Source organism: Eubalaena glacialis, chromosome 2 (assembly GCF_028564815.1).
Source record: "Eubalaena glacialis isolate mEubGla1 chromosome 2, mEubGla1.1.hap2.+ XY, whole genome shotgun sequence".
In the NCBI taxonomy this organism is placed as follows: Eukaryota; Metazoa; Chordata; class Mammalia; order Artiodactyla; family Balaenidae; genus Eubalaena; species Eubalaena glacialis.
Window position 1 is genome coordinate 126548282 of NC_083717.1, and position 25390 is coordinate 126573671.

At 38.5% G+C, this 25390-nt stretch overlaps 1 protein-coding gene across 6 annotated transcripts in view; it reads right to left on the minus strand.

Moving 5' to 3' along the window:
- The window catches only part of PRKD1 (protein kinase D1), a 474378-nt gene that overhangs the window by 148907 nt on the left and 300081 nt on the right, over nt 1-25390 (minus strand). For all 6 annotated transcript variants that reach the window (XM_061180741.1, XM_061180743.1, XM_061180739.1 and 3 more), the window contains one exon: nt 10037-10175. In XM_061180741.1, the coding sequence (XP_061036724.1) occupies nt 10037-10175 (139 nt within the window). The remainder of the gene's footprint in view (nt 1-10036; nt 10176-25390) is intronic.

Sequence of the window (25390 nt, forward strand, 5' to 3'; positions counted from 1 at the left end):
TGAGTCATATGAATCCAGTCCTATTATTAATATGCTTTGCTACGGATGAATTACCATGCTTCAATAGAGATCCATCATGCAGAAGACTTCAGATAAATTCCATGAACTTTATTTACAGTTCAGTACCATACACTTGAACTTGACATTGGCTTTAGTAAAAGAAATTTCCATTTGCAGTGTTTTCCTACTTCATAACAATAGTAACAATGCTAACCCTTTGGTCAACAGACAGAGAAAGTTTGCCAGCCATGGGAGTATATATGGTGGGAAACTTCCATGTAGTTTTGTTTTGTTTTTTTTCCCCTCCATAACCCAACCCATCCACCCATGAGCAATCTTTTCCTGGCTTACTGGTTCTAAAAGCATTAGTTCAACCATGCCATGTTTTCCAAAAAAAAAAAAGCGGGGATTGGTGGGGGAAGCCAGCGAATTAGCCAGGAGCAGTCTAGTTAGTACTAACAGATGATGAAAGGTCTCAGCAGAAAATGACACAAGCAAGAGAAAATTCTTGATGCTGTCTGAACAGACAAGAGTGTTTAACATTCCTGAAAATTAATTTTTTCCACATTTTCTCACATTTTATTACTGTACTATGCCAGAAAATGTTCCTTTTGGTGGAACGTTGGTTAAACATGAAAAGAATCAGATTATGTTTATGTCAAACCACAGAATAAAATTTAATTTTTTTTCTTAAACAAATTTATTGGAGTATAATTGCTTTACAATGGTATGTTAGTTTCTGTTTTATAACAAAGTGAATCAGCTATATACATATACATATATCCCCATATCTCCTCCCTCTTGCGTCTCCCTCCCACCCTCCCTATCCCACCTCTCTAAGTGGGCACAAAGAACCAAGCTGATCTCCCCGGGCTGTGCGGCTGCTTCCCACTAGCTATCTCTTTTCCATTTGGTAGTGTATATATGTCCATGCCACTCTCACACTTCGTCCCAGCTTACCCTTCTCCCTCCCTGTGTCCTCAAGTCCATTCTCTACATCTGTGTCTTTATTCCTGTCCTGCCCCTAGGTTCTTCATAAACATTTTTTTTTTCCTTAGATTCAATATATATGTGTTAGCCTACGGTATTTGTTTTTCTCTTTCTGACTTACTTCACTCTGTATAACAGACTCTAGGTCCATCCACTTCACTACAAATGACTCAATTTCGTTTCTTTTTATGGCTGAGTAATATTCCATTGTATACGTGTGCCACATCTCCTTTATCCATTCATCTATCGATGGACACTTAGGTTGCTGCCATGTCCTGGCTATTGTAAATAGAGCTGCAATGAACATTGTGGGACATGACTCTTTTTGAATTATGGTTTTCTCTGGGTATATGCCCAGTAGTGGGATTGCTGGGTCCTATGGTAGTTCTACTTTTAGTTTTTTAAGGAACCTCCATATTGTTCTCCATAGTGGCTGTATCAATTTACATTCCCATCCACAGTGCAAAAGGGTTTCCTCTTCTCCACACCCTCTCCAGCATTTATTGTTTCTAGATTTTTTGATGATGGCCATTCTGACTGGTGTGAGATGATACCTCATCGTAGTTTTGATTTGCATTTCTCTAATGATTAGTGATGTTGAGCATCCTTTCATATGTTTGTTGGCAATCTGTATATCTTCTTTGGAGAAATGTCTATTTAGGTCTTCTGCCCATTTTTGGATTGGGTTGTTTGTTTTTTTGATATTGAGCTGCATGAGCTGCTTGTAAATTTTGGAGATTAATCCTTTGTCAGATGCTTCATTTGCAAATATTTTCTCCCATTCTGAGGGTTGTCTTTTCGTCTTGTTTATGGTTTCCTTTGCTGTGCAAAAGCTTTTAAGTTTCATTAGCTCCCATTTGTTTATTTGTGTTTTTATTTCCATTTCTCTAGGAGGTGGGTCAAAAAGGATCTTGCTATGCTTTATGTCATAGAGTGTTCTGCCTATGTTTTCCTCTAAGAGCTTTATAGTGTCTGGCCTTACATTCAGGTCTTTAATCCATTTTGAGTTTCTTTTGTGTATGGTATTAGGGAGTGTTCTAATTTCATTCTTTTACATGTAGCTGTCCAGTTTTCCCAGCACCACTTATTGAAGAGCCTGTCTTTTCTTCATTGTATATTCTTGCCTTCGTTATCAAAGATAAGGTGACCATATGTGCGTGGGTTCATCTCTGGGCTTTCTATCCTGTTCCATTGATCTATATTTCTGTTTTTGTGCCAGAATCATACTGTCTTGATTACTGTACCTTTGTAGTATAGTCTGAAGTCCGGGAGCCTGATTCCTCCAGCTCCGTTTTTCTTTCTCAAGATTGCTTTGGCTATTCAGGGTCTTTTGTGTTTCCATACAAATTGTGCAAATTTTTTGTTCTAGTTCTGTGAAAAATGCCATTGGTAGTTTGATAGGGATTGCATTGGATCTGTAGATTGCTTTGGGTAGAATAGTCATTTTCACAATGTTGATTCTTCCAATCCAAGAACATGGTATATCTCTCCATCTGTTTGTATCATCTTTAATTTCTTTCATTAGCGTCTTATAGTTTTTGCATACAGGTCTTTTGTCTCGGTAGGTAGGTTTATTTCTAGGTATTTTATTCTTTTCTTTGCAATGGTAAATGAGAGTGTTTCCTTAATTTCTCTTTCAGATTTTTCATCATTAGTGTATAGGAATGCAAGAGATTTCTGTGCATTAATTTTGTATCCTGCTACTTTACCAAATTCACTGATTAGCTCTAGTAGTTTTCTGGTAGCATCTTCAGGATTCTCTGTGTATAGTATCATGTCGTCTGCAAAAAGTGACAGCTTTACTTCTTCTTTTCCAATTTGGATTCCTTTCATTTCTTTTTCTTCTCTGATTGCTGTGGCTAACACTTCCAAAACTATGTTGAATAATGGTGGTGGAGTGGCCAACCTTGTCTTGTTCCTGATCTTAGTGGAAATTTTTTCACTTTTTCACCATTGAGAACAATGTTGGCTGTGGGTTTGTCATATATGCCCTTTATTATGTTGAGGTAAGTTCCCTCTATGCCTTCTTTCTGGAGGGTTTTTATCATAAATGGGTGTTGAATTTTGTCGAAAGCTTTTTCTGCATCTATTGAGATGATCATATGGTTTTTCTCCTTCAGTTTGTTAATATGATGTATCATATTGCTTGATTTGTGTATATTGAAGAATCCTTGCATTCCTGGGATAAACCCCACTTGATCAGGGTGTATGATCCTTTTAATGTGCTGTTGGATTCTGTTTGCTAGTATTTTGTTGAGGATTTTTGCATCTATGTTCATCAATGATGTTGGCCTGTAGTTTCCTTTGTTTGTGACATCTTTGCCTGATTTTGGTATCAGGGTGATGGTGGCCTCATAGAATGAGTTGGGGAGTGTTCCTCCCTCTGCTATATTTTGGAAGAGTTTGAGAAGGATAGGTGTTAGCTCTTCTCTAAATGTTTGATAGAATTCACCTGTGAAGCCATCTGGTCCTGGGCTTTTGTTTTTTGGAAGATTTTTAATCACAGTCTCAATTTCAGTGCTTGTGATTCATCTGTTTATATTTTCTATTTCTTCCTGGTTCAGTCTCGGAAGGTTGTGCTTTTCTAAGAATTTTTCCATTTCTTCCAGGTTATCCATTTTATTGGCATACAGTTGCTTGTAGTAATCTCTCATGATCCTTTGTATTTCTGCAGTATCAGCTGTTACTTCTCCTTTTTCATTTCTAATTCTATTGATTTCAGTCTTCTCCCTTTTTTTCTTGATGAGTCTGGCTAAGGGTTTATCAATTTTGTTTTTCTTCTCAAAGAACCAGCTTTTAGTTTTATTGATCTTTGCTATTGTTTCCTTCATTTCTTTTTCATTTATTTCTGATCTGATCTTTATGATTTCTTTCCTTCTGCTAACTTTGGGGTTTTTTTGTTCTTCCTTCTCTAATTGCTTTAGATGTAAGGTTAGGTTGTTTATTTGAGATGTTTCTTGTTTCTTGAGGTAGGATTGTATTAGTCTAAACTTCCCTCTTAAAACTGCTTTTGCTGCATCCCATAAGTTTTGGGTCATCGTGTTTTCATTGGCATTTGTTTCTAGGTGTATTTTGATTTCCTCTTTGATTTCTTCAGTGATCTCTTGGTTATTAAGTAGTGTATTGTTTAGCCTCTATGTATTTGTATTTTTTACCGATTTTTTCCTGTAGTTGATATCTAGTCTCATAGCATTGTGGTCAGAAAAGATACTTGATATGATTTCAATTTTCTTAAATTTACCAAGGCTTGATTTGTGACCCAAGATATGATCTATCCTGGAGAACGTTCCATGAGCAATTGAGAAGATAGTGTATTGTGTTGTTTGGGGATGGAATGTCCTATAAATATCAATGAAGTCCATCTTGTTTAATGTATCATTTAAAGCTTGTGTTTCCTTATTTATTTTTATTTTGGATGATGTGTCCATTGGTGAAAGTGGGCCATTAAAGTCCCCTACTATGATTGTGTTACTGTCCATTTCCCCATTTATGGCTGTTAGCATTTGTCTTATATATTGAGGTGCTCCTATGTTGGGTGCATAAATATTTACAATTGCTATATCTTCTTCTTGGATTGATCCCTTGATCATTATGTAGTGTCCTTCTTTGTCTCTTGTAATAGTCTTTATTTTAAAGTCTATTTTGTCTGATATGAGAATTGCTACTCCAGCTTTCTTTTGATTTCCATTTGCATGGAATATCTTTTTCCATCCCCTCACTTTCAGTCTGTATGTGTCCCTAGGTCTGAAGTGGGTCTCTTGTAGACAGCATATATACAGGTCTTGTTTTTGTATCCATTCAGCCAATCTATGTCTTTGGGTTGGAGCATTTAATCCATTTACATTTAAGGTAATTATCGATATGTATGTTCCTATTACCATTTTCTTAATTGTTTTGGGTTTATTATTGTAGGTCTTTTCCTTCTCTTGTGTTTCCTGCCTAGAGAAGTTCCTTTAGCATTTGTTGTAAAGCTGCTTTGGTGGTGCTGAGCTTTTGCTTGTCTGTAAAGGTTTTAATTTCTCCATCGAATCTGAATGAGATCCTTGCTGGGTAGAGTAAGCTTGGTGGTAGGTTTTTCCCTTTCATCTCTTTAAATATGTCCTGCCAGTTCCTTCTGGCTTGTAGAGTTTCTGCTGAAAGATCAGCTGTTAACCTTATGGGGATTCCCTTGTATGTTATTTGTTGTTTTTCCCTTGCTGCTTTTCATATTTTTTCTTTGTATTTAATTTTTAATAGTTTGATTAATATGTGCCTTGGCGTGTTTCTCCTTGGATTTATCCTGTATGGGACTCTCTGCACTTCCTGGACTTAATTAACTATTTCCTTTCCCATATTAGGGAAGTTTTCAACTATAATCTCTTCAAATATTTTCTCAGTCCCTTTCTTTCTCTCTTCTTCTTCTGGCACCCATATAATTCGAATGTTGGTGCGTTTAATATTGTCCCAGAGGTCTCTGAGACTGTCCTCAATTCTTTTCATTCTTTTTCTTTTATACTGCTCTGCAGTAGTTATTTCCCCTATTTTATCTTCCAGGTCACTTATCCGTTCTTCTGCCTCAGGTATTCTATTGATTCTTTCTAGAGAATTTTAAATTTCATTTATTGTGTTGTTCATCATTGTTTGTTTGCTCTTTAGTTCTTCTAGGTCCTTGTTAAACGTTTCTTGTATTTTCTCCATTCTATTTCCAAGATTTTGGATCATCTTTAGTAGCAGTACTCTGACTTGTTTTTCAGGTAGACTGCCTATTTCCTCTTCGTTTGGTCTCGTGGGTTTTTACCTTGCTCTTTCATCTGCTGTGTGTTTCTCTGTCTTCTCATTTTGCTTAACTTACTGTGTTTGGGGTCTCCTTTTCGCAGGCTTAAGGCTCATAATTCCCATTTTTTTTTGGTGTCTGCTCCCAGTGGGTAAGGTTGGTTCAGTGGGTTGTGTAGGTTTCCTGGTGGAGGGGACTGGTGTCTGTGTTCTGGAGGATGAGGCTGGATCTTGTCTTTCTGGTGGGCAGGATGGCGTCTGGTGGTGTGTTTTGGGGTGTCTGTGACCTTATTATGATTTTAGGCAGCCTCTCTGCTAATGGGTGGGGTTGTGTCCCTGTCTTGGTAGTTTTTTTGCCATACGGTGTCAAGCATTGTAGCTTGCTGGTCGTTGAGTGGAGCTGGGTCTTAGCGTTGAGATGGAGATCTCTGGGAGAGCTTTTGTCGTTTAATATTACGTGGAGCCGGGAGGTCTCTGGTGGACCAATGTCCTGAACTCAGCTCTCCCACCTCAGAGGCACAGGTCTGACACCCGCCCAGAGCACCAAGACCCTGTCAGCCACACGGCTGTCCGGGCACCATGTGAGAATTCGGGGATCGGAACAGAGTTGCGTGGGTTAGCGTGGGGTCGCCACCTGCCCACTCCCAGTGGGGGCTGGACCAGACGCCGCCGGCTTCTGCACAAGTGCCCCTCTCACGTGCGGCTTCCTGAGAATGTGAGTGCTCCTCCAATGAGAGCAAGAGGCGCCTGCTGTGTTCCCCAAATTTAATTTTTAATGAGGAAAAACAGAAAATATGGAGAAATGAATTTTAACAGTAAAATTATAGTCTCTAGGAGGAAAATTTCCAGAGCATGTTTATGTTCTGGAACTGGTCAAAAGGCCACAGAGAAGATGTTCCGTGTTTTGCTCCTCTACCCCGCTTACCCGCTGCATTTTGAATGAAGCTGATCCTTAACCACACCTCCAGGAAATGGCACATTTCTCTGGCCAATCATAGCATCCATTCTCTTCAGGGACTGGTTCAGGAATGAGTATGTTTATGAGCTCCTTTGCACGATGGTCTGAAGTGTCTTAGTAGCTATCATTTGTCTTGCCTCACATTATAATACGATACAATCCTGCCCATATCACAGGCACTAATTTCTTGTCAGGGCTGGGTAAACGCACACCAAGGAGACTTGAATTTCAGTTTAGTTTTGAGTATATATCTACCACCATTATTTTTACAACAAATCCGTATTTTTACAAAATGTTGTATACATGATAACTTCTAATGTGATAGCAAATAGTCACTCAAGCAGCCCACATATGTTTACTGAGAACCTCATGTCTATGGTAACAAAAGGATGGGGGGAGAAGAAGATTGAGAAACAACAGTAAAGCCAGGTGAAAGACAGATCTGCCTTGAGCCATGTCGGCAAGGGACCGTGTGTCTAGCAGTCATGTGTGGCTCAGGAACAGGAATGGCAAAAATGGATGTTAAAGTAATTCAGATTACAGACAGGTATAGCAGGGCCTGCTAAGGTATAAGACAATAACCAAGTAGTCGAGAGTGCATCAAAGTGATGTAAGACATGAATATAGTGGGCCATGTGCTATGGGCAAAGAAGAAAGGGAAAAATATAGTCCAAAAATGGTAGGGAGTTAATGATTGAAAACTAATGTGAAAAAGACAGGGAATGGGTGTGTGCATTTGGTGGCGATTGACAAGATGGAGGAGGGGTGCCGCTCAAGTGGAGATCTCAGAGCGGGGGCCACACCTTATTGGTGAGTTCAGGTCTGTGGTTACACTGCAGGTGACTGACAACATCCAGCAAAGGTAAGAGCTGTGAGAGGGAAACAGGGCTGTAATATGCAGGACTAGGAGGTTTTAAGGAAAAATATTTTTAACATGTATTGAGAAAATCACAATGCTGAGTGTTAGAGTGGTAGGAGAATACCAAAGAAGTTACAGGTAAATGCCGGAGATCTAAACATAATTGAATGTGTGTGTGTGTATATATATATATATATATATATATATATATATATATATATGTATATATAGATGAATAATTTAAGGTGAAGTGGAACTACGTGGAGTGTGAAAAGGGTTCAAAGGTTCAAAATTGGAATCAGGCTGTTATAAAATGGCTCCTTTTAATTACCAACCAGATAGCTACCGACAGAGTAGGAGAGGCTTTCCTGAGCCAGGTGCTACGACAGCAGGTGAGGAAAAGGGCTGCCTTTAAATGCCCCCTCAGCACTGCGGCCAGGGACACAGGAGAGGCAGGACACAGAACATAAAGGGTGGATGGCAAAAGGAGTGTAGGCACAATGAGGTTCTGGGCTTGCAAAGATGGAGAGGAAAAGCAGAATGCTGATTCTTGTGCCCAGGGGCCCTCCAGAGGGCTGCATCGCGTCAACGTGGGGCAGAGCAGCTCTGGCTCACGGAGGGCGTGGGAATAACATGCAAACGGGCAGCACCTCTCCCCTCCTTAAGAACACCCACACACAGCTTGCATTCGATCTGTCTGGTACTACTCTGAAGGGCTTGATAACAAAAGTAAAATGAAAAGAAAAATAATTTAGAAATGCAATCTTGAAAATCTTCATATATTTCTGGACATGGCCACAGGGAAAAGACTCATAAAGCACATTCTTTGCGAAGCCGCCTTGCTATGAATCTAATATGAATTACGGTGAGAATAGATCCGGTGTATGATGTCCTTGAATAATGTATTTCAGGCAGCCCCTAGTGTTCAGAAACAGGAAACTTAAAGAACATGTCTAGGCACTAGTTTTGTGAGGCCAGGCTCGGTGAGCCAATGTCAAAAGAGCCAAAGGAAAGTAAAAAGGAGAACTCAAAGCAAGTGATTTCTACCCCCGGCCCCCAAATTTAAAAAATGAAAACTTTTCCTTTTTTGGTTTGTTTAGCAACTGGCAAACTTATAAACAACAGGAAAATTATTACTTTTATCTAGCTAAACCAAGTTGTTTTATAGGATCTATCTACCCAATGAAAATGTGGCAATCCCAGGACCTGTCACAATGATAGATCAATACAGACAACACGAATTGGACTGAATCAAAACAAAGACCAAGTGAATTATAATCAGTGCATCCAAGTACTGGGCTCTGGAACTTGAGGAAATGAAGCCTAGAATCATTTTTAAAGCGAATGAATTTTCTTTAGTCAAAGGGGTAGCAAGCAAAGAAGGGAGAAAGAGCAATGTAATCTGTGTTTCTCAATAATGACTCAATTTTAACAAAAGTAAACAATAAAAATCTGTACCTCTTCAGAATAGTGCACTGATCATTGTTGTTAGGGTCCCTGCTACAGGTGTTCTCTGGCATTTTTTTAAAAAGTTAAATTTTTTTCTGTATTGACAGGCACAGTCTGATTACTAACTTCTAAATCCTAAACAAGAAATATAAATCTGGGCTTCCCTGGTGGTGCAGTGGTTGAGAATCTGCCTGCTAATGCAGGGGACACGGGTTCGAGCCCTGGTCTGGGAGGATCCCACATGCCGCGGAGCAACTGGGCCCGTGAGCCACAATTACTGAGCATGCGCGTCTGGAGCCTCAACTCCACAACAAGAGAGGCCGCGATAGTGAGAGGCCCGCGCACCGCAATGAAGAGTGGCCCCCGCTTGCCACAACTAGAGGAAGCCCTCGCACAGAAACGAAGACCCAACACAGCCAAAATAAATAAATAAATAAATAAATAATAATTAAAGGTGCTTTTAAAAAAAAAAAAGAAATATAAATCTGGGCAGAGGGAAATGCAGCCATTTCTCAGGGAGTGAGTTAGCTAAAGTCACACAGCATAGCCTGACCTGCTGTAACTCCTGAGCTCTGGTTTCCAACTTGGTCTTGGCTAGTAGTTACTGGATTTCTGACTCGACTAAAGCAATCGTTCCCTAGCCCTTGGCTTCCAGACACTCAGTACATTTGGGACCCTGACATCTGTCTTAGCTTCACTATTGGTGAGTTTGTTTTTATTGGCTTTTACTGCTCTTCCAAATGATCTAAGGTAACGAATGAAGGTATTCATGTGTGTTGTTAGAAGCCTGGGGAGAGCGTGAAGTTGGGAGAAGTGACTGGGACAGGACTGGCTAGGGAAAGAGCCAATTCAAGGGAAACCTTTTGCTTTTTTCAAAATAATTTTGAAAGTTCATATAGACAGAGCCCTAAAATTTCCTCATGGGGCCGAGTTTGATGTTTGTTTTCTATGCTGCCTTAAAAACATATGGCCAAGAATTCTTCAGATACAAATTATTTATCTACGGATAGAGGGAAAAAGTATCCTACCTGACAAGACAACTTCAATAAGATCGCCTTCCTGGATATCGCTAGCCGTTTTCACCAGCTGAAGGATGTTTTCAGAGGTAGGGTCGTGGCGAAAAAGCAGGATCTTATCGTACATTCCATAGAAACCACATTCAGGGAACTGTAAATACAAATACCACAACAGGTTAAATGTCAAAATCTTCCTAAATTTAATCAAAACCAAATAAACAAATGTCAGGGCACCAACACAAGCTAATTAGAAAAGTTCAAAATATCTAGAACATCAAAAAATAAAAATGAATGGCCAAATTGATATTGACATGACTGCAAAGCAGGAGGAAAGAAATCACATATCATAAGGGCAATAATGACAAAATGATCTTCTAATTAGAGAGCAAGAAAACAAGAGAATCTGAGATAAGATTCAAAGAATGTCCTGGCAGTAAGGCAGTCAAGAAATACAATAGGTGGTAAGAACTGTGCATTTTCACATGATTTATAGCAATTCAATTACGTTAAAATGGGAGTTAGTTTGTTACAATTCCATAACAAATATTGTTGCAATTTGTTTGCAAAAAAATAAAATAAAAAAAAACGGTCAGTCCATTTTGGCATATTCAAAAATAAGAGATGACTCAATAAATCTAAACATGTTCTGTGTGTGGGCAGAGGTGTTATCTAGATTCTTTGATTCAGGAAAGCACCAGAGGAGACAACCCAACTCTCCCTTTTGTTGCTGCCCATACATTGCATTTAGTTTTCATGCAATCTAGGTTAAATAGACAAGTACAATAGCTAGAAGTCAATTCGTTTTAAGTATACATAGTTTATATTCTCCTCACAGGGATAAATCCAAGAGTTTATTACTCAATACTATCTCCCAACAGCAGGCATATAATGAAAGCTAAATGAATGATATTTTCTAATGGGAAACCTAAAAAATTCTGATATTAACAATAACTATTAGAATATTAACAATTAATATTATTCCTTTCATTTCCTCTCTTCCTTCTAACGCAAGAAAGAACTCTAAATTCAAACCATAGTCCTGGTTGATGAATTCCGTCTTAAAAGTAGAATTATTTGATCAAAGGGTAGGAACATCCTTAAGAATCTTAAAGCCAACTTCAAACTTATGACAAACCACAATCTCATGAACAGTGTAAGCAAAGATCCGTCTGTATTAGCATTGAATATTTTTATTAAAACAAACAACCTAGGCTAATAGGTATGTGAAAAGGGCTTTTTTCTTGTATATGATATTTTCACATAATTAGCAGTTGTTATTTCTTTTCTAAATTGATATCTGTCATGTGTGGGAAAAGGTCATAAGTCAAGGAGAGAAAATTGTCTTGTTCCTGAAACATGTGATATTTCCGACACGTATGTCAATAAAGGTTGACTTTAAGGAGCTACTGTCATGAAGAAATGTCCAGAATATGAGATCTTCTGAAGATAAATACAATATATTATGCATTCTAACTTATTTTTCTTATTAATAAAACTCGGGGCTACAATCATGTAAGACATTTTGTGTGAATTAAAAATAAGTATAACGATTGGAGGAAGATGGCGGAAGAGTAAGACGCGGAGATCACCTTCCTTCCCACAGATACAGTAGAAGTACATCTACACGTGGAACTGCTCCTACAGAACACCCACTGAACGCTGGCAGAAGACGTCAGACCTCCCAAAAGGAAAGAAAATCCCCACATACTTGGGTAGGGCAAAAGAAAAAAGAAAAAACAGAGACAAAGAATAGGGACGGGACCTGCACCAGTGGGGGGGAGCTGTGAAGGAAGAAAGGTTTCCACACACTAGGAAGCCCCTTCGCGGGCGGAGGCTGCGGGTGGCAGAGGGGGGAAGCTTCGGAGTCACGGAGGAGAGCGCAGCCACAGGGGTGCGGAGGGCAAAGCGGAGAGATTCCCGCACAGAGGATCGGCGCCGAGCAGCACTCACCAGCCCGAGAGGCTTGTCTGCTCAGCCGCCGGGGCCGGCGGGGGCTGGGAGCTGAGGCTCGGGCTTCGGTCGGATCGCAGGGAGAGGACTGGGGTTGGCGGAGTGAACACAGCCTGAAGGGGCTAGCGCACCACAGCTAGCCGGGAGGGAGCCCGAGAAAAGTCTGCAGCTGCCGAAGAGGCAAGAGACTTTTTCTTGCCTCTTTGTTTCGAGGCGCGCAAGGAGAGGGCATTCAGAGCGCCGCTTAAACGAACTCCAGAGACGGGTGAGAGCCACGGCTATCAACGCGGACCCCAGAGATGGGCGCGAGCCGCGGTTATCAGCGCGGACCCCAGAGACGGGCATGAGACGCTAAGGCTGCTGCTGCCGCCACCAAAAAGCCTGTGTGTGAGCACAGGTCACTCTCCGCACCGCCCCTCCCGGGAGCCAGTGCAGACCGCCACGGCCAGACTCCCGTGATCCGGGGACAACTTCCCCAGGAGAGCGCACGGCGCGCCTCAGGCTGCTGCAACGTCACGCCGGCTTCTGCCGCCGCAGGCTCGCCCCGCCTCCTCTGTACCGCTCCCTCCCCCCGGCCTGACTGAGCCAGAGCCCCCGAATCAGCTGCTCCTTTAACCCCGTTCTGTCTGGGCGGGGGAACAGACGCCCTCAGGCGACCTACATGCAGAGGCGGGTCCAAATCCAAAGCTGACCCCCGGGAGCTGTACGAACAAAGAAGAGAAAGGGAAATCTCTCCCAGCAGCCTCAGAAGCAGCGGATTAAAGCTCCACAAACAACTTGATTTGCCTGCATCTGTTGAATACCTGAATAGACAACGAATCATCCCAAATTTAGGAGGTGGACTTTGGGAGCAGGATATATTAATTTTTCCCCTTTTCCTTTTTTTGTGAGTGTATATGTATATGCTTCTGGGTGAGATTTTGTCTGTATAGCTTTGCTCTCACCGTTAGTCCTTGGGTTAGGTCCGTCCGTTTTTTTTGTTTGTTTGTTTTTTTAACTTAAAAAAATTTTTTTTTCCCTAATAAATGTTTTCTTAATAATTTTTTCCTTATTTTCTATTTATAAAAAATTAAAAAAAAATTTTTAATAAGTTTTTTCACTTTATTTTAAAAAATTTTTTTCTTAATAAATTTTTTTCTTATTTTTTATTATAAAAAATTAATAAATCTTTTTAAAAATTAAAAAAATTTTTTTCTTAATAAGTTTATTCTTAATAATTTTTTTCTTATTTTTTATTATAATAGCTTTATTTTAGTTTATTTTATCCTCTTTCTTTCTTTCTTTCTATTTTTTCTCCCTTTTATTCTGAGCCGTGTGGATGAAAGGCTCTTGGTGCTCCAGCCAGGCATCAGGGCTGTGCCTCTGAGGTGGGAGAGCCAACTTCAGGACACTGGTCCACAAGAGACCTCCCAGCTCCACGTAATACCAAACGGCGAAAATCTCTCAGAGATCTCCATCTCAACATCAAGACCCAGCTTCACTCAACGACCAGCAAGCTACAGTGCTGGACACCCTATGCCAAACAACTAGCAAGAGAGGAACACAGCCCCATCCATTAACAGAGAGGCTGCCTAAAATCATAATAAGGCCACAGACACCCCAAAACACACCACCAGACGTGGATGTGCCCACCAGAAAGACAAGATCCAACCTCATCCACCAGAACACAGGCACTAGTCCCCTCCACCAGGAAGCCTACACAACCCACGGAACCAACCTTAGCCACTGGGGACAGATACCAAAAACAACGGGAACTACGAACCTGCAGCCTGTGAAAAGGAGACCCCAAACACAGTAAGATAAGCAAAATGAGAAGACAAAAAAACACACAGCAGGTGAAGGAGCAGGGTCAAAACACACCAGACCAAACAAATGAAGAGGAAATAGGCAGTCTACCTGAACAAGAATTCAGAATAATGATAGTAAAGATGATCCAAAATCTTGGAAATAGAATAGACAAAATGCAAGAAACATTTAACAAGGATGTGGAAGAAATAAAGAGGAACCAAGCAACGATGAAAAACACAATAAATGAAATTAAAAATACTCTAGACGGGCTCAATAGCAGAATAACTGAGGCAGAAGAACGGATAAGTGACCTGGAAGATAAAATAGTGGAAATAACTACTGCAGACCAGAATAAAGAATAAAGAATGAAAAGAACTGAGGACAGTCTCAGAGACCTCTGGGACAACATTAAACGCACCAACATTCGAATCATAGGGGTCCCAGAAGAAGAAGAGAAAAAGAAAGGGACTGAGAAAATATTTGAAGAGATTATAGTTGAAAACTTCCCTAATATGGGAAAGGAAATAGTTAATCAAGTCCTGGAAGCACAGAGAGTCCCATATAGGATAAATCCAAGGAGAAACACACCAAGACACATATTAATCAAACTATCAAAAATTAAATATAAAGAAAACATATTAAAAGCAGCAAGGGAAAAACAACAAATAACACACAAGGGAATCCCCATCAGGTTAACAGCTGATCTTTCAGCAGAAACTCTGCAAGCCAGAAGGGAGTGGCAGGATATACTTAAAGTGATGAAGGAGAAAAACCTACAACCAAGGTCACTCTACCCAGCAAGGATCTCATTCAGATTTGATGGAGAAATTAAAACCTTTACAGACAAGCAAAAGCTGAGAGAGTTCAGCACCACCAAACCAGCTTTACAACAAATGCTAAAGGAACTTCTCTAGGCAAGAAACACAAGAGAAGGAAAACACCTACAATAACAAACCCAAAACATTTAAGTAAATGGGAATAGGAACATACATATCGATAATTACCTTAAATGTAAATGGATTAAATGCTCCCACCAAAAGACATAGACTGGCTGAATGGATACAAAAACAAGACCCATATATATGCTGTCTACAAGAGACCCACTTCAGACCTAGAGACACATACAGACTGAAAGTGAGGGGATGGAAAAAGATATTCCATGCAAATGGAAATCAAAAGAAAGCTGGAGTAGCAATTCTCATATCAGACAAAATAGACTTTAAAATAAAGACTATTACAAGAGACAAAGAAGGACACTATATAATGATTAAGGGATCGATCCAAGAGGAAGGTATAACAATTGTAAATATTTATGCACCCAACATAGGAGCACCTCAATACATAAGGCAAATACTAACAGCCATAAAAGGGGAAATCGACAGTAACACAATCATAGTAGGGGACTTTAACACCCCACTTTCACCAATGGACAGATCATCCAAAATGAAAATAAATAAGGAAACACAAGCTTTAAATGATACATTAAACAAGATGGACTTAATTGATATTTATAGGACATTCCACCCAAAAACAACAGAATACACATTTTTCTCAAGTGCTCATGGAACATTCTCCAGGATAGATCATATCTTGGGTCACAAATCAAGCCTTGGTAAATTTTAAAAAATTGAAATCGTATCAAGTATCTTTTCCGACCACAACGCTATGAGACTAGATATCAATTACAGGAAAAGATCTGTAAAAAATACAAACACATGGAGGCTACACAATACACTACTTAATAACGAAGTGATCACTGAAGAAATCAAAGGGAAATCAAAAAATACCTAGAAACAAATGACAATGGAGACACGACGACCCAAAACCTATGGGATGCAGTAAAAGCAGTTCTAAGAGGGAAGTTTATAGCAATACAAGCCTACATCAAGAAACAGGAAACATCTCGAATAAACAACCTAACCTTGCACCTAAAGCAATTCGAGAAAGAAGAACAAAAAAACCCCAAAGCTAGCAGAAGGAAAGAAATCATAAAGATCAGATCAGAAATAAATGAAAAAGAAATGAAGGAAACAATAGCAAAAATCAATGAAACTAAAAGCTGGTTCTTTGAGAAGATAAACAAAATTGATAAACCATTAGCCAGACTCATCAAGAGAAAAAGGGAGAAGACTCAAATCAATAGAATTAGAAATGAAAAAGGAGAAGTAACCACTGACACTGCAGAAATACAAAGGATCATGAGAGATTACTACAAGCAACTCTATGCCAATAAAATGGACAACCTGGAAGAAATGGACACATTCTTAGAAAGGCACAACCTGCCGAGACTGAACCAGGAAGAAATATAAAATATGAACAGACCAATCACAAGCACTGAAATTGAAACTGTGATTAAAAATCTTCCAACACACAAAAGCCCAGGACCAGATGGCTTCACAGGCGAATTCTATCAAACATTTAGAGAAGAGCTAACACCTATCCTTCTCAAACTCTTCCAAAATATTGCAGAGGGAGGAACACTCCCCAACTCATTCTACGAGGCCACCATCACCCTGATACCAAAACCAGACAAAGACGTCACAAAGAAAGAAAACTACAGGCCAATATCACTGATGAACATAGATGCAAAAATCCTCAACAAAATAGTAGCAAACAGAATCCAACAGCACATTAAAAGGATCATACACCATGATCAAGTGGGGTTTATCATGGTGTATAATCCATGCATTACCAGGAATGCAAGGATTCTTCAATATACGCAAACCAATCAACGTGATACATCATATTAACAAATTGAAGGAGAAAAACCATATGATCATCTCAATAGATGCAGAGAAAGCTTTTGACAAAATTCAACACCCATTTATGATAAAAGCCCTGCAGAAAGTAGGCATAGAGGGAACTTTCCTCAACATAATAAAGGCCATATATGACAAACCCACAGCCAACATTGTCCTCAATGGTGAAAAACTGAAACCGTTTCCACTAAGATCAGGAACAAGACAAGGTTGCCCACTCTCACCACTGTTATTCAACATAGTTTTGGAAGTGTTAGCCACAGCAATCAGAGAAGAAAAAGAAATAAAAGGAATCCAAATCGGAAAAGAAGAAGTAAAGCTGTCACTGTTTGCAGATGACATGATACTATACATAGAGAATCCTAAAGATGCTACCAGAAAACTACTAGAGCTAATCAATGAATTTGGTAAAGTAGCAGGATACAAAATTAATGCACAGAAATCTCTTGCATTCCTATATACTAATGATGAAAAATCTGAAAGTGAAATTAAGGAAACACTCTCATTTACCATTGCAACAAAAAGAATAAAATATCTAGGAATAAACCTACCTAAGGAGAAAAAAGACCTGTATGCAGAAAATTATAGGACACTGATGAAAGAAATTAAAGATGATACAAATAGATGGAGAGATATACCATGTTCTTGGATTGGAAGAATCAACATTGTGAAAATGACTCTACTACCCAAAGCAATCTACAGATTCAATGCAATCCCTATCAAACTACCACTGGCATTTTTCACAGAACTAGAACAAAAAATTTCACAATTTGTATGGAAACACAAAAGACCCCGAATAGCCAAAGCAATCTTGAGAACGAAAAATGGAGCTGGAGGAATCAGGCTCCCTGACTTCAGACTATATTACAAAGCTACAGTAATCAAGATAGTTTGGTACTGGCACAAAAACAGAAATATAGATCAATGGAACAGGATAGAAAGCCCAGAGATAAGCCCACGCACATATGGTCACCTTATCTTTGATAAAGGAGGCAAGCATATACAGTGGAGAAAAGACAGCCTCTTCAATAAGTGGTAATGGGAAAATTGGACAGGTATATGTTAAAGTATGAAATTAGAACACTCCCTGACACCATACACAAAAATAAACTCAAAATGGATTAAAGACCTAAGTGTAAGGCCAGACACTATCAAACTTTTAGAGGAAAACATAGGCAGAACACTCTATGACATAAATCACAGCAAGATCCTTTTTGACCCACCTCCTAGAGAAATGGAAATAAAAACACAAATAAACAAATGGGACCTAATGAAACTTAAAAGCTTTTGCACAGCAAAGGAAACCATAAACAAAACCAAAAGACAACCCTCAGAATGGGAGAAAATATTTGCAAATGAAGCAACGGACAAAGGATTAATCTCCAAGATTGACAAGCAGCTCATGCAGCTCAATAACAAAAAAACAAACAACCCAATCCAAAAATGGGCAGAAGACCTAAAGAGACATTTCTCCAAAGAAGATATACAGATTGCCAACAGACACATGAAAGAATGCTCAACATCATTAATCATTAGAGAAATGCAAATCAAAACTACAATGAGGTATCATCTCACACCGGTCAGAATGGCCATCATCAAAAAATCTAGAAACAATAAATGCTGGAGAGGGTGTGGAGAAAAGGGAACACTCTTGCACTGTTGGTGGGAATGTAAATTGATACAGCCACTATGGAGAACAGTATGGAGGTTCCTTAAAAAACTAAAAATAGAACTACCATACGACCCAGCAATCCCACTACTGGGCATATACCCTGAGAAAACCATAATTCAGAAAGAGTCATGTACCAAAATATTCATTGCAGCTCTGTTTACAGTAGCCAGGACATGGATGCAACCTAGGTGTCCATCATCGGATGAATGGATAAAGAAGATGTGGCACATATATACAATGGAATATTACTCAGCCATAAAAAGAAATGAAATGGAGGTATTTGTAATGAGGTGGATGGAGTTAGAGTCTGTCATACAGAGTGAAGTAAGTCAGAAAGCGAAAAAGAAATACAGTATGCTAACACATATATATGGAATCTAAGGAAAAAAAAAAAAGTCATGAAGAACCTAGTGGCAAGATGGGAATAAAGACACAGACCTACTAGAGAATGGACTTGAGGATATGGGGAGGGGGAGGGGTGAGATGTGACAGGGTGAGAGAGTGTCATGGACATATATACACTACCAAATGTAAAATAGATAGCTAATGGGAAGCAGCCGCATAGCACAGGGAGATCAGCTCGGTGCTTTGTGACCACCTAGAGGGGTGGGATAGGGAGGGTGGGAGGGAGGGAGACGCAAGAGGGAAGAGATATGGGATATATGTATATGTATAACTGATTCACTTTGTTATAAAGCAGAAACTAACACACCATTGTAAAGCAATTATACTTCAATAAAGATGTTTAAAAAAAAAATACTTCTTTCTTTTCCAACTTAAAAAAAAATAAAATAAGTATAGGGCTTCCCTGGTGGCGCAGTGGTTGAGAATCTGCCTGCCAATGCAGGGGACACAGGTTCGCGCCCTGGTCTGGGAAGATCCCACATGCCGCGGAGCAACTAGGCCCGTGAGCCACAACTACTGAGCCTGCGCATCTGGAGCCTGTGCTCCGCAACAAGAGAGGCCGCTATAGTGAGAGGCCGGCGCACCGCGATGAAGAGTGGCCCCCACTTCCCACAACTAGAGAAAGCCCTCGCACAGAAACGAAGACCCAACACAGCCAAAAATAAATAAATAAATTAAAAAAAAAAATAAGTAAGTATATACAGAACATCCTCTTGCTCTTAAGAGTCTGTTGACAACCAGGCTTAAAACTACTTCTGCATATCACTTAGTAAAGCTGGCTTCTGTAAAATAAAATGCAACAGCTGAAATAATGTCAATGTTTCCACTGTGCTAATTAAAACAAAAATAATAGTTCCTTTTTTTTTGTAATTTCTCCAATAATATTATTAGAGTGCAAGGAAAGGAAAAAACTAAAATACCATTTTCTAAACTAAAGCAACAAATAGTTCATGTACTATTTTAAAAATCAACCTCATTTGATGTGTAATTTACAATAAATAAAATGGATATAAGTCTATGAGTTTTGACTCTTGCCCCTGCACGCATGAAACCAAAATCACAACCAAGCCATGAAACATTTTCATCAACCCCCCAAATTTTATTGTACCCCCTGCAGTTGATGCTACCCACAATCTTAACTCAACACAGTTTTCCTTTGTCACCAAAGATTAGTTCGCCAGCTACAGAATTTCATACAAATGAAATCATACAACATGCACTATGTACTCTTTTTTTGGCTGGCTTCTTTTGCTCATTATGTTTTTGAGACTCATTTACACATACTGTATTTGAGATTCACCTGTTTTTATTATGTTATTACCATTTCATTATGTGGATCTAGGATAACTGCTTATCTGTGCACCCACAGATGGACATTCGTATTTTTTCCCCCAATTTGTGGCTATTACAAATAATAAAGCTATGAACATTTATGTACGAGTGTTTCGATGGGTATATGTTTTTCATTTCTTATGAGTAAATATCTAGGAAAAGAATTTCTGGGTCATATAAGTGTATGTTTGTTTATATAACTATCCTTACGTCAAAAACACATTATACTTATTACTGGAGCTTTATACTAAGCCTGAATTCAGTTAGTGTAAGCTCTCCATCTTTTTCCTTTTCAACATTGCTTTGGATATTATAGGTCTTCTGAATTTCCATACACATTTTAGAATCACTGTGTCAATTTCTACAAAATAAATCTGCTGTGATTTTTCAATGATACTACCTTGAAACATAGATCAACTTGGGTAGATCTATATTTTAACAATGTGGAGACTTCTATTTTGTTATGAACAAGATGGCATATCGCCCTATTTATTAGTTTCCTTTAAATTGCTCTCAAAAATGTTTTGTAGTTTTCAGTGTACATATCTTAGCTATATTTGCTAAATTTATCTCTAAGTTTTTATATTTTTATGCTATTATAAATGGCTGATTAAAAAACATACAGTAAAATTTGCCCCTTTTAGTGTGCAGTTCTGAAAGTTTTGAAAGATGTATACCATAACCACATGCCATATATGTAGTATACACATCACAGCCAAGATATAGAACAGTTCCAGTCCCTATAGTTTGGTCTTTTCAAGAATGTGATATAAATGGTATCATACAGTATATACATAATTTTGAATCTGACTTTACTTAGTGCAGTGAAGCTGATATTTGTCCATGCTGTTGCATGTATCATTAATCTACTCCTTTTCACTGCTGAGGATTGTACCATTGTGTGTATGGATGTACCACAGTGTAAGTATCTATTCCTCAGTCAGTGGAGGGGCATTTAATTTAGTTCCAGTGTTTGACTATTAAAAATAAAGGTGCTATAAATGTTCACTTAGAGGTTTTTGCCTGAACATAGTAAGTTTTTATTTTTCTGGGGCATATGGAAGTATCTGGATAACTTCATAAGAAACTGCCAAACTGTTTTCAAAGTGGCTATACAATTTTGCATTCTCACCAGCAATGCATGAGAGTTCCTGTTGCTCTGCATCTTTGACAGCACTTGGCAATGTTGGGTTGTTAAATTTTAGACATTCTAATAGGTGTATAATGGTATCTCATAGTCTTAATTTACTTTTCCCTAGTGACTAATGATATTGAGCATCATTTCTTGTACTTATTTAACACATACACACACACAGACACACCTACTCAATTCATTTGCCCATTTTAAAAATTGAGTTATTTTCTTATTGTTGAGTTCTGATAGCTCTTTATATATTCTGGATAAAAGCTGTTCATCAAATACATGTTTCACAGATATTTTCTTCCAGTCTGTGGCTTGTCTTTTCATTCCCTTAACATTATTTTCTAAAGTTTTTAATTTCTATGAAACCCAATTTATCAAAATTTCTTCATGGGTCATGGTTTTGGTTTAATATTTAATAAATATTTGTATAACCTAAGGTAACAGATTTTTTCTTATGTTTTATTCCGCAAATTTTATTGTTTGGGGTTTTACATTTGGGTCTATAATCCACTCTGAGGTAATTTTTTAATAAAGTAAGAAATATGGATTGAGGTTCATTTTTTTGCACATTCTGGAAGATCTGTATAAAACTGGTGTAAATTCTTCCTTAAATGTTTGGTAGAACTCTCCAGCAAAGCCATCTGAGCCTGGAATTATTTTTTTTTGGAAGGATTAAAATTATACATTCAATTTTCTTAATAGATATATCACTACTTAGATTTCAATTTCCTCTAAGTGAGCTTTGGCATTTTGAATCTTTCAAGGAACCAAATCATTTCATCCAAGTTGCTGAATTTACAGGCAAAAAGTTTTTTCATATTATTCCTTTATCACCCTTTAATGTCTGTAGTGATGTCTATTATTTTCTTATATTTGTAATTTGTGTCCTCTCTCTTTTTTGCTTGATTAGTCTGGCCATTGGTCTATATATCTGTTTTTATGTCATACTGTTTGATTACTATAATATATTTTGAAATCAGGAAGTGTCATGCCTCCAGCTTTATTTTTCTTGCTCATAATTGCTTGGGCTGTTTGGGGGTCTTTTGTGATTCCATATGAATTTTAGGATTGTTTTTTCTACTTCTGTAAAAAATGCCTTGGGATTTTGATAGGGATTGCATTGAATCTGTAGGTTGCTTGGGGTAGTATGGACATTTTAACAATATTAATTCTCCCAATACATGTTCATGTGATGTTTTCTATTTATTTGTCTTTGCTTAAATTTCTTTCAGAGATCTTTTAGTGTACAAGTCTTTCACCTCATATTTTCATGTAACCATGAAAGTTCTTTTCTGCTAAGTCCATCACCTCTACCATTTCTGTAATGTTTCCATTAGCTCTTTTAATCCTGGCTATGGGTCACATTTTCCTGCTTTTTTATACCTGTGTTTTTTAAATTAGATGCCAGATTTTATGAATTAATGTGAGCAGTTGTACGTTGTTGTCTTCCTTTAAAGAACACTGATATTTGTTTTGGCAAAACATTAGGGTACTTGCAGACTGGCTTTATCTTTTCAAGGCTTACTTTTAAGCTTTGTTATGGCAGCTCTAGAATAATAGTTGTTCTAGGGATGATTTAGTCCCACTACTAATGCATGACTCTATTATCTCTATAGAACACTTCAAATGCTCAGTGAAATCTCTTCTATTTGTCTGGTAGGAACTCGACCATCTCTCAGCCCTATATGGGCTCTGAAAAGTTTCATTTCATAGCTTCCCAACAGTTGCTCTTTATTCTGCCTTATAGATTTTTACCCTATGGACTTGTATTCAGTCTAATATTCAAGTGGACCCTTAACCAGATTTCTGGAGCTCTTCCTTTGTATAGGTCCTACCTTTCCAGTATTCTTCCCCTAAAAATTCTGTTGACTTGGGCACCTTGAGCTCTATTACCTGTCTCCTCTATGCAGCCACAGAACTAGGCTCTTCTTGGGTTCTCTCTCCCTGCACTAAACCTCAGATGACTGTAATACCTACCTTGTTTGTTTCCTTTCCTCAGGGGTCACCCTGCATTGCCTGTTGGCCAGTGTCTATAACAGGCATTTTATGTATTTCGTATTATTTTCTATTTGTTTGGGGCAGGTGAGCATGTCCCATACCAGATATTCCTTGTGAATGAAAGCCAAAGTCTCATGTGCTTTTTAAATATAGAATACCGATCTTTTCTACCCAAACTTTTGACTACTTAATTCTATGCAAATAGCATTTGCAAGAAAAGTAAATTAAAGAAAAATAAAACATCCATAGTTAGTAAGAGTACATTTTTAATATTACATTGAAATAAATGCAAAGTATATTTAATGAAATAAGAATTAAAAATTAATAATTATCATATAACTCTCAAAACATAGTTTGACCTATCCTGAGTTAACTGTTTAACTGTTAAAGGATTGTCCCTGATTGGAATACAAATGTTCTTCAAAATATAATACCCTAATTAATGCACAGTTCCTCTTACCATATTCTTTCAAAAACCATGGGTAGCTGATTCTGACTCAAGAGAGAAGAGAAAATTCAAGAGATTCAGTACTTGAGCTGGAGTGAATAGAAAATAACAGCTGGAAAGGAAGAGATGAAACAGCAATTGTTTCCCCAAAGAAGAGCTAAACTTTACCGCATCGTCTAACAAATACCTTGTCAATGTGCCTGTGTGGTGGAAGAATAGGTGGGAATACTGAAGAGGGGCTTAGGAGACAAGGATTCTGCTGGCTCATCACAATTTCAGCGCAACCTGGCCCTATGCACATGCCCCTTGGACATCTGTATATACCATTCCCTTGTGGTCCTGTATTGCTGACATGTGGACATCACACTCTGTGTCGTGCCTCTTTGTAAGACCATGGGTATAATGTAATCAAAGATTTGGTATTCAAGTAAGGCTTGAATGCCTCACATCCCAATTATGTTTCTTTCTAAGGGTGACTCAGAAAACATTTGGAAAAATCAGAATAAGTAGAATAATACCAATATATGCCACACATTAAAGCTATTATTTTAAAAGGCTAAATTGAAAAAATGAAGTTAGTGTTATAAATGTTCTTGAAGGTTGTTTGTCCAATATATAAATGACTGAGGTATGGATAGACACTCTCCCACATTCCTTCCTACTGGGTCACAGACATGGCTTTTCTCTCTTCATTAACAAGACATTCAGAAACAGGTTGTAGAGCCTTGTGAAGCAGGGCACAGGGGTGAACATGGAGATGTAGCCTCTCGGGGCAGCTGTCATGGCAGCAGAAGTTAAGGGTTCGATTTTTTTTAAGATTGTACCTTCTTTTTATTGACCAGAATAAAATATATGCATATTTGTCTTTTCCTGTTAAGAGAAAACCTTTTCTTTTATGTAATGTAACATTCTGCTTGAATGGAAACTATATACAATAAGACTTTCAAAAATTGTATTTAAAAATGATGCCTGGAAGGTGAAAAGTGTAAAGGAACAATGCCTGACAACTGAGAAGAGAACATATTGGGCAAAACACTCATGGAACAACATTCCCTAATTTGGTCATAATCATCTGTTTTTATGTGAAGGTGTGTGAGCTTTGAAATCTGAAAACCCTCATTAAACTAAACAGGCTTTCAGAAAGGCTCGGAGGCTTGTAAACTCAGCTGTAGCTTATTACAAGATCAGTTCTGTGTTTCTCAGAGGCTTCGTGGTTTTGAGCCCAAACATCTGAGATAAGTGATTTCAAGCTCTCTCCAAGTTCGACTCTAACAAACCTGGCCACTGTGAAAATACGGTCAACAATCCTGGCACTGGTCCTTAGCTCTTTAATTCTACCCTATGCTGGAAATCTCTGTACTGCTGTGTGTATCATTCAGCATTTTTTTGACCACAGAGCACAATTTACTGTTACATTTCACTATAAATTCTTGGCTGGCCAGACAATGTGCTCCAGAGTAGAATAAATATATGTTTCAATGAGTAGCTGAAATGTGACCTGGCCAAAGGGAACTCTAAGGAACAAAGGGTGCTCTTCCACAGTTGAGGGCAATCACAGAGGGCGAGGAACAAGCAATATCAGAAACAAATTAAGCCATGACTCAGTCAAGCAGAAAAAGAAAGAGAGAAATGGCCTGATTAGGAAATGAAAATACACTGCAGTTTACTTTTGCTAAAAGGTGATGAAAGTCCTGAAATTCAGTTTTTCTGCTCAGTAAGAGAACACATCAGGCAGTTGAATACAGCACTCTTCTCATCAAAGATGATTCCCAAGTCATTTTCCTAGGACTCTCCTGTTTACAACAAGTAGTGCCATGACTGGTCACCCTTAATGAGCAAAGAAATTAAAAAGGTGCTACCGCTTCCTAGC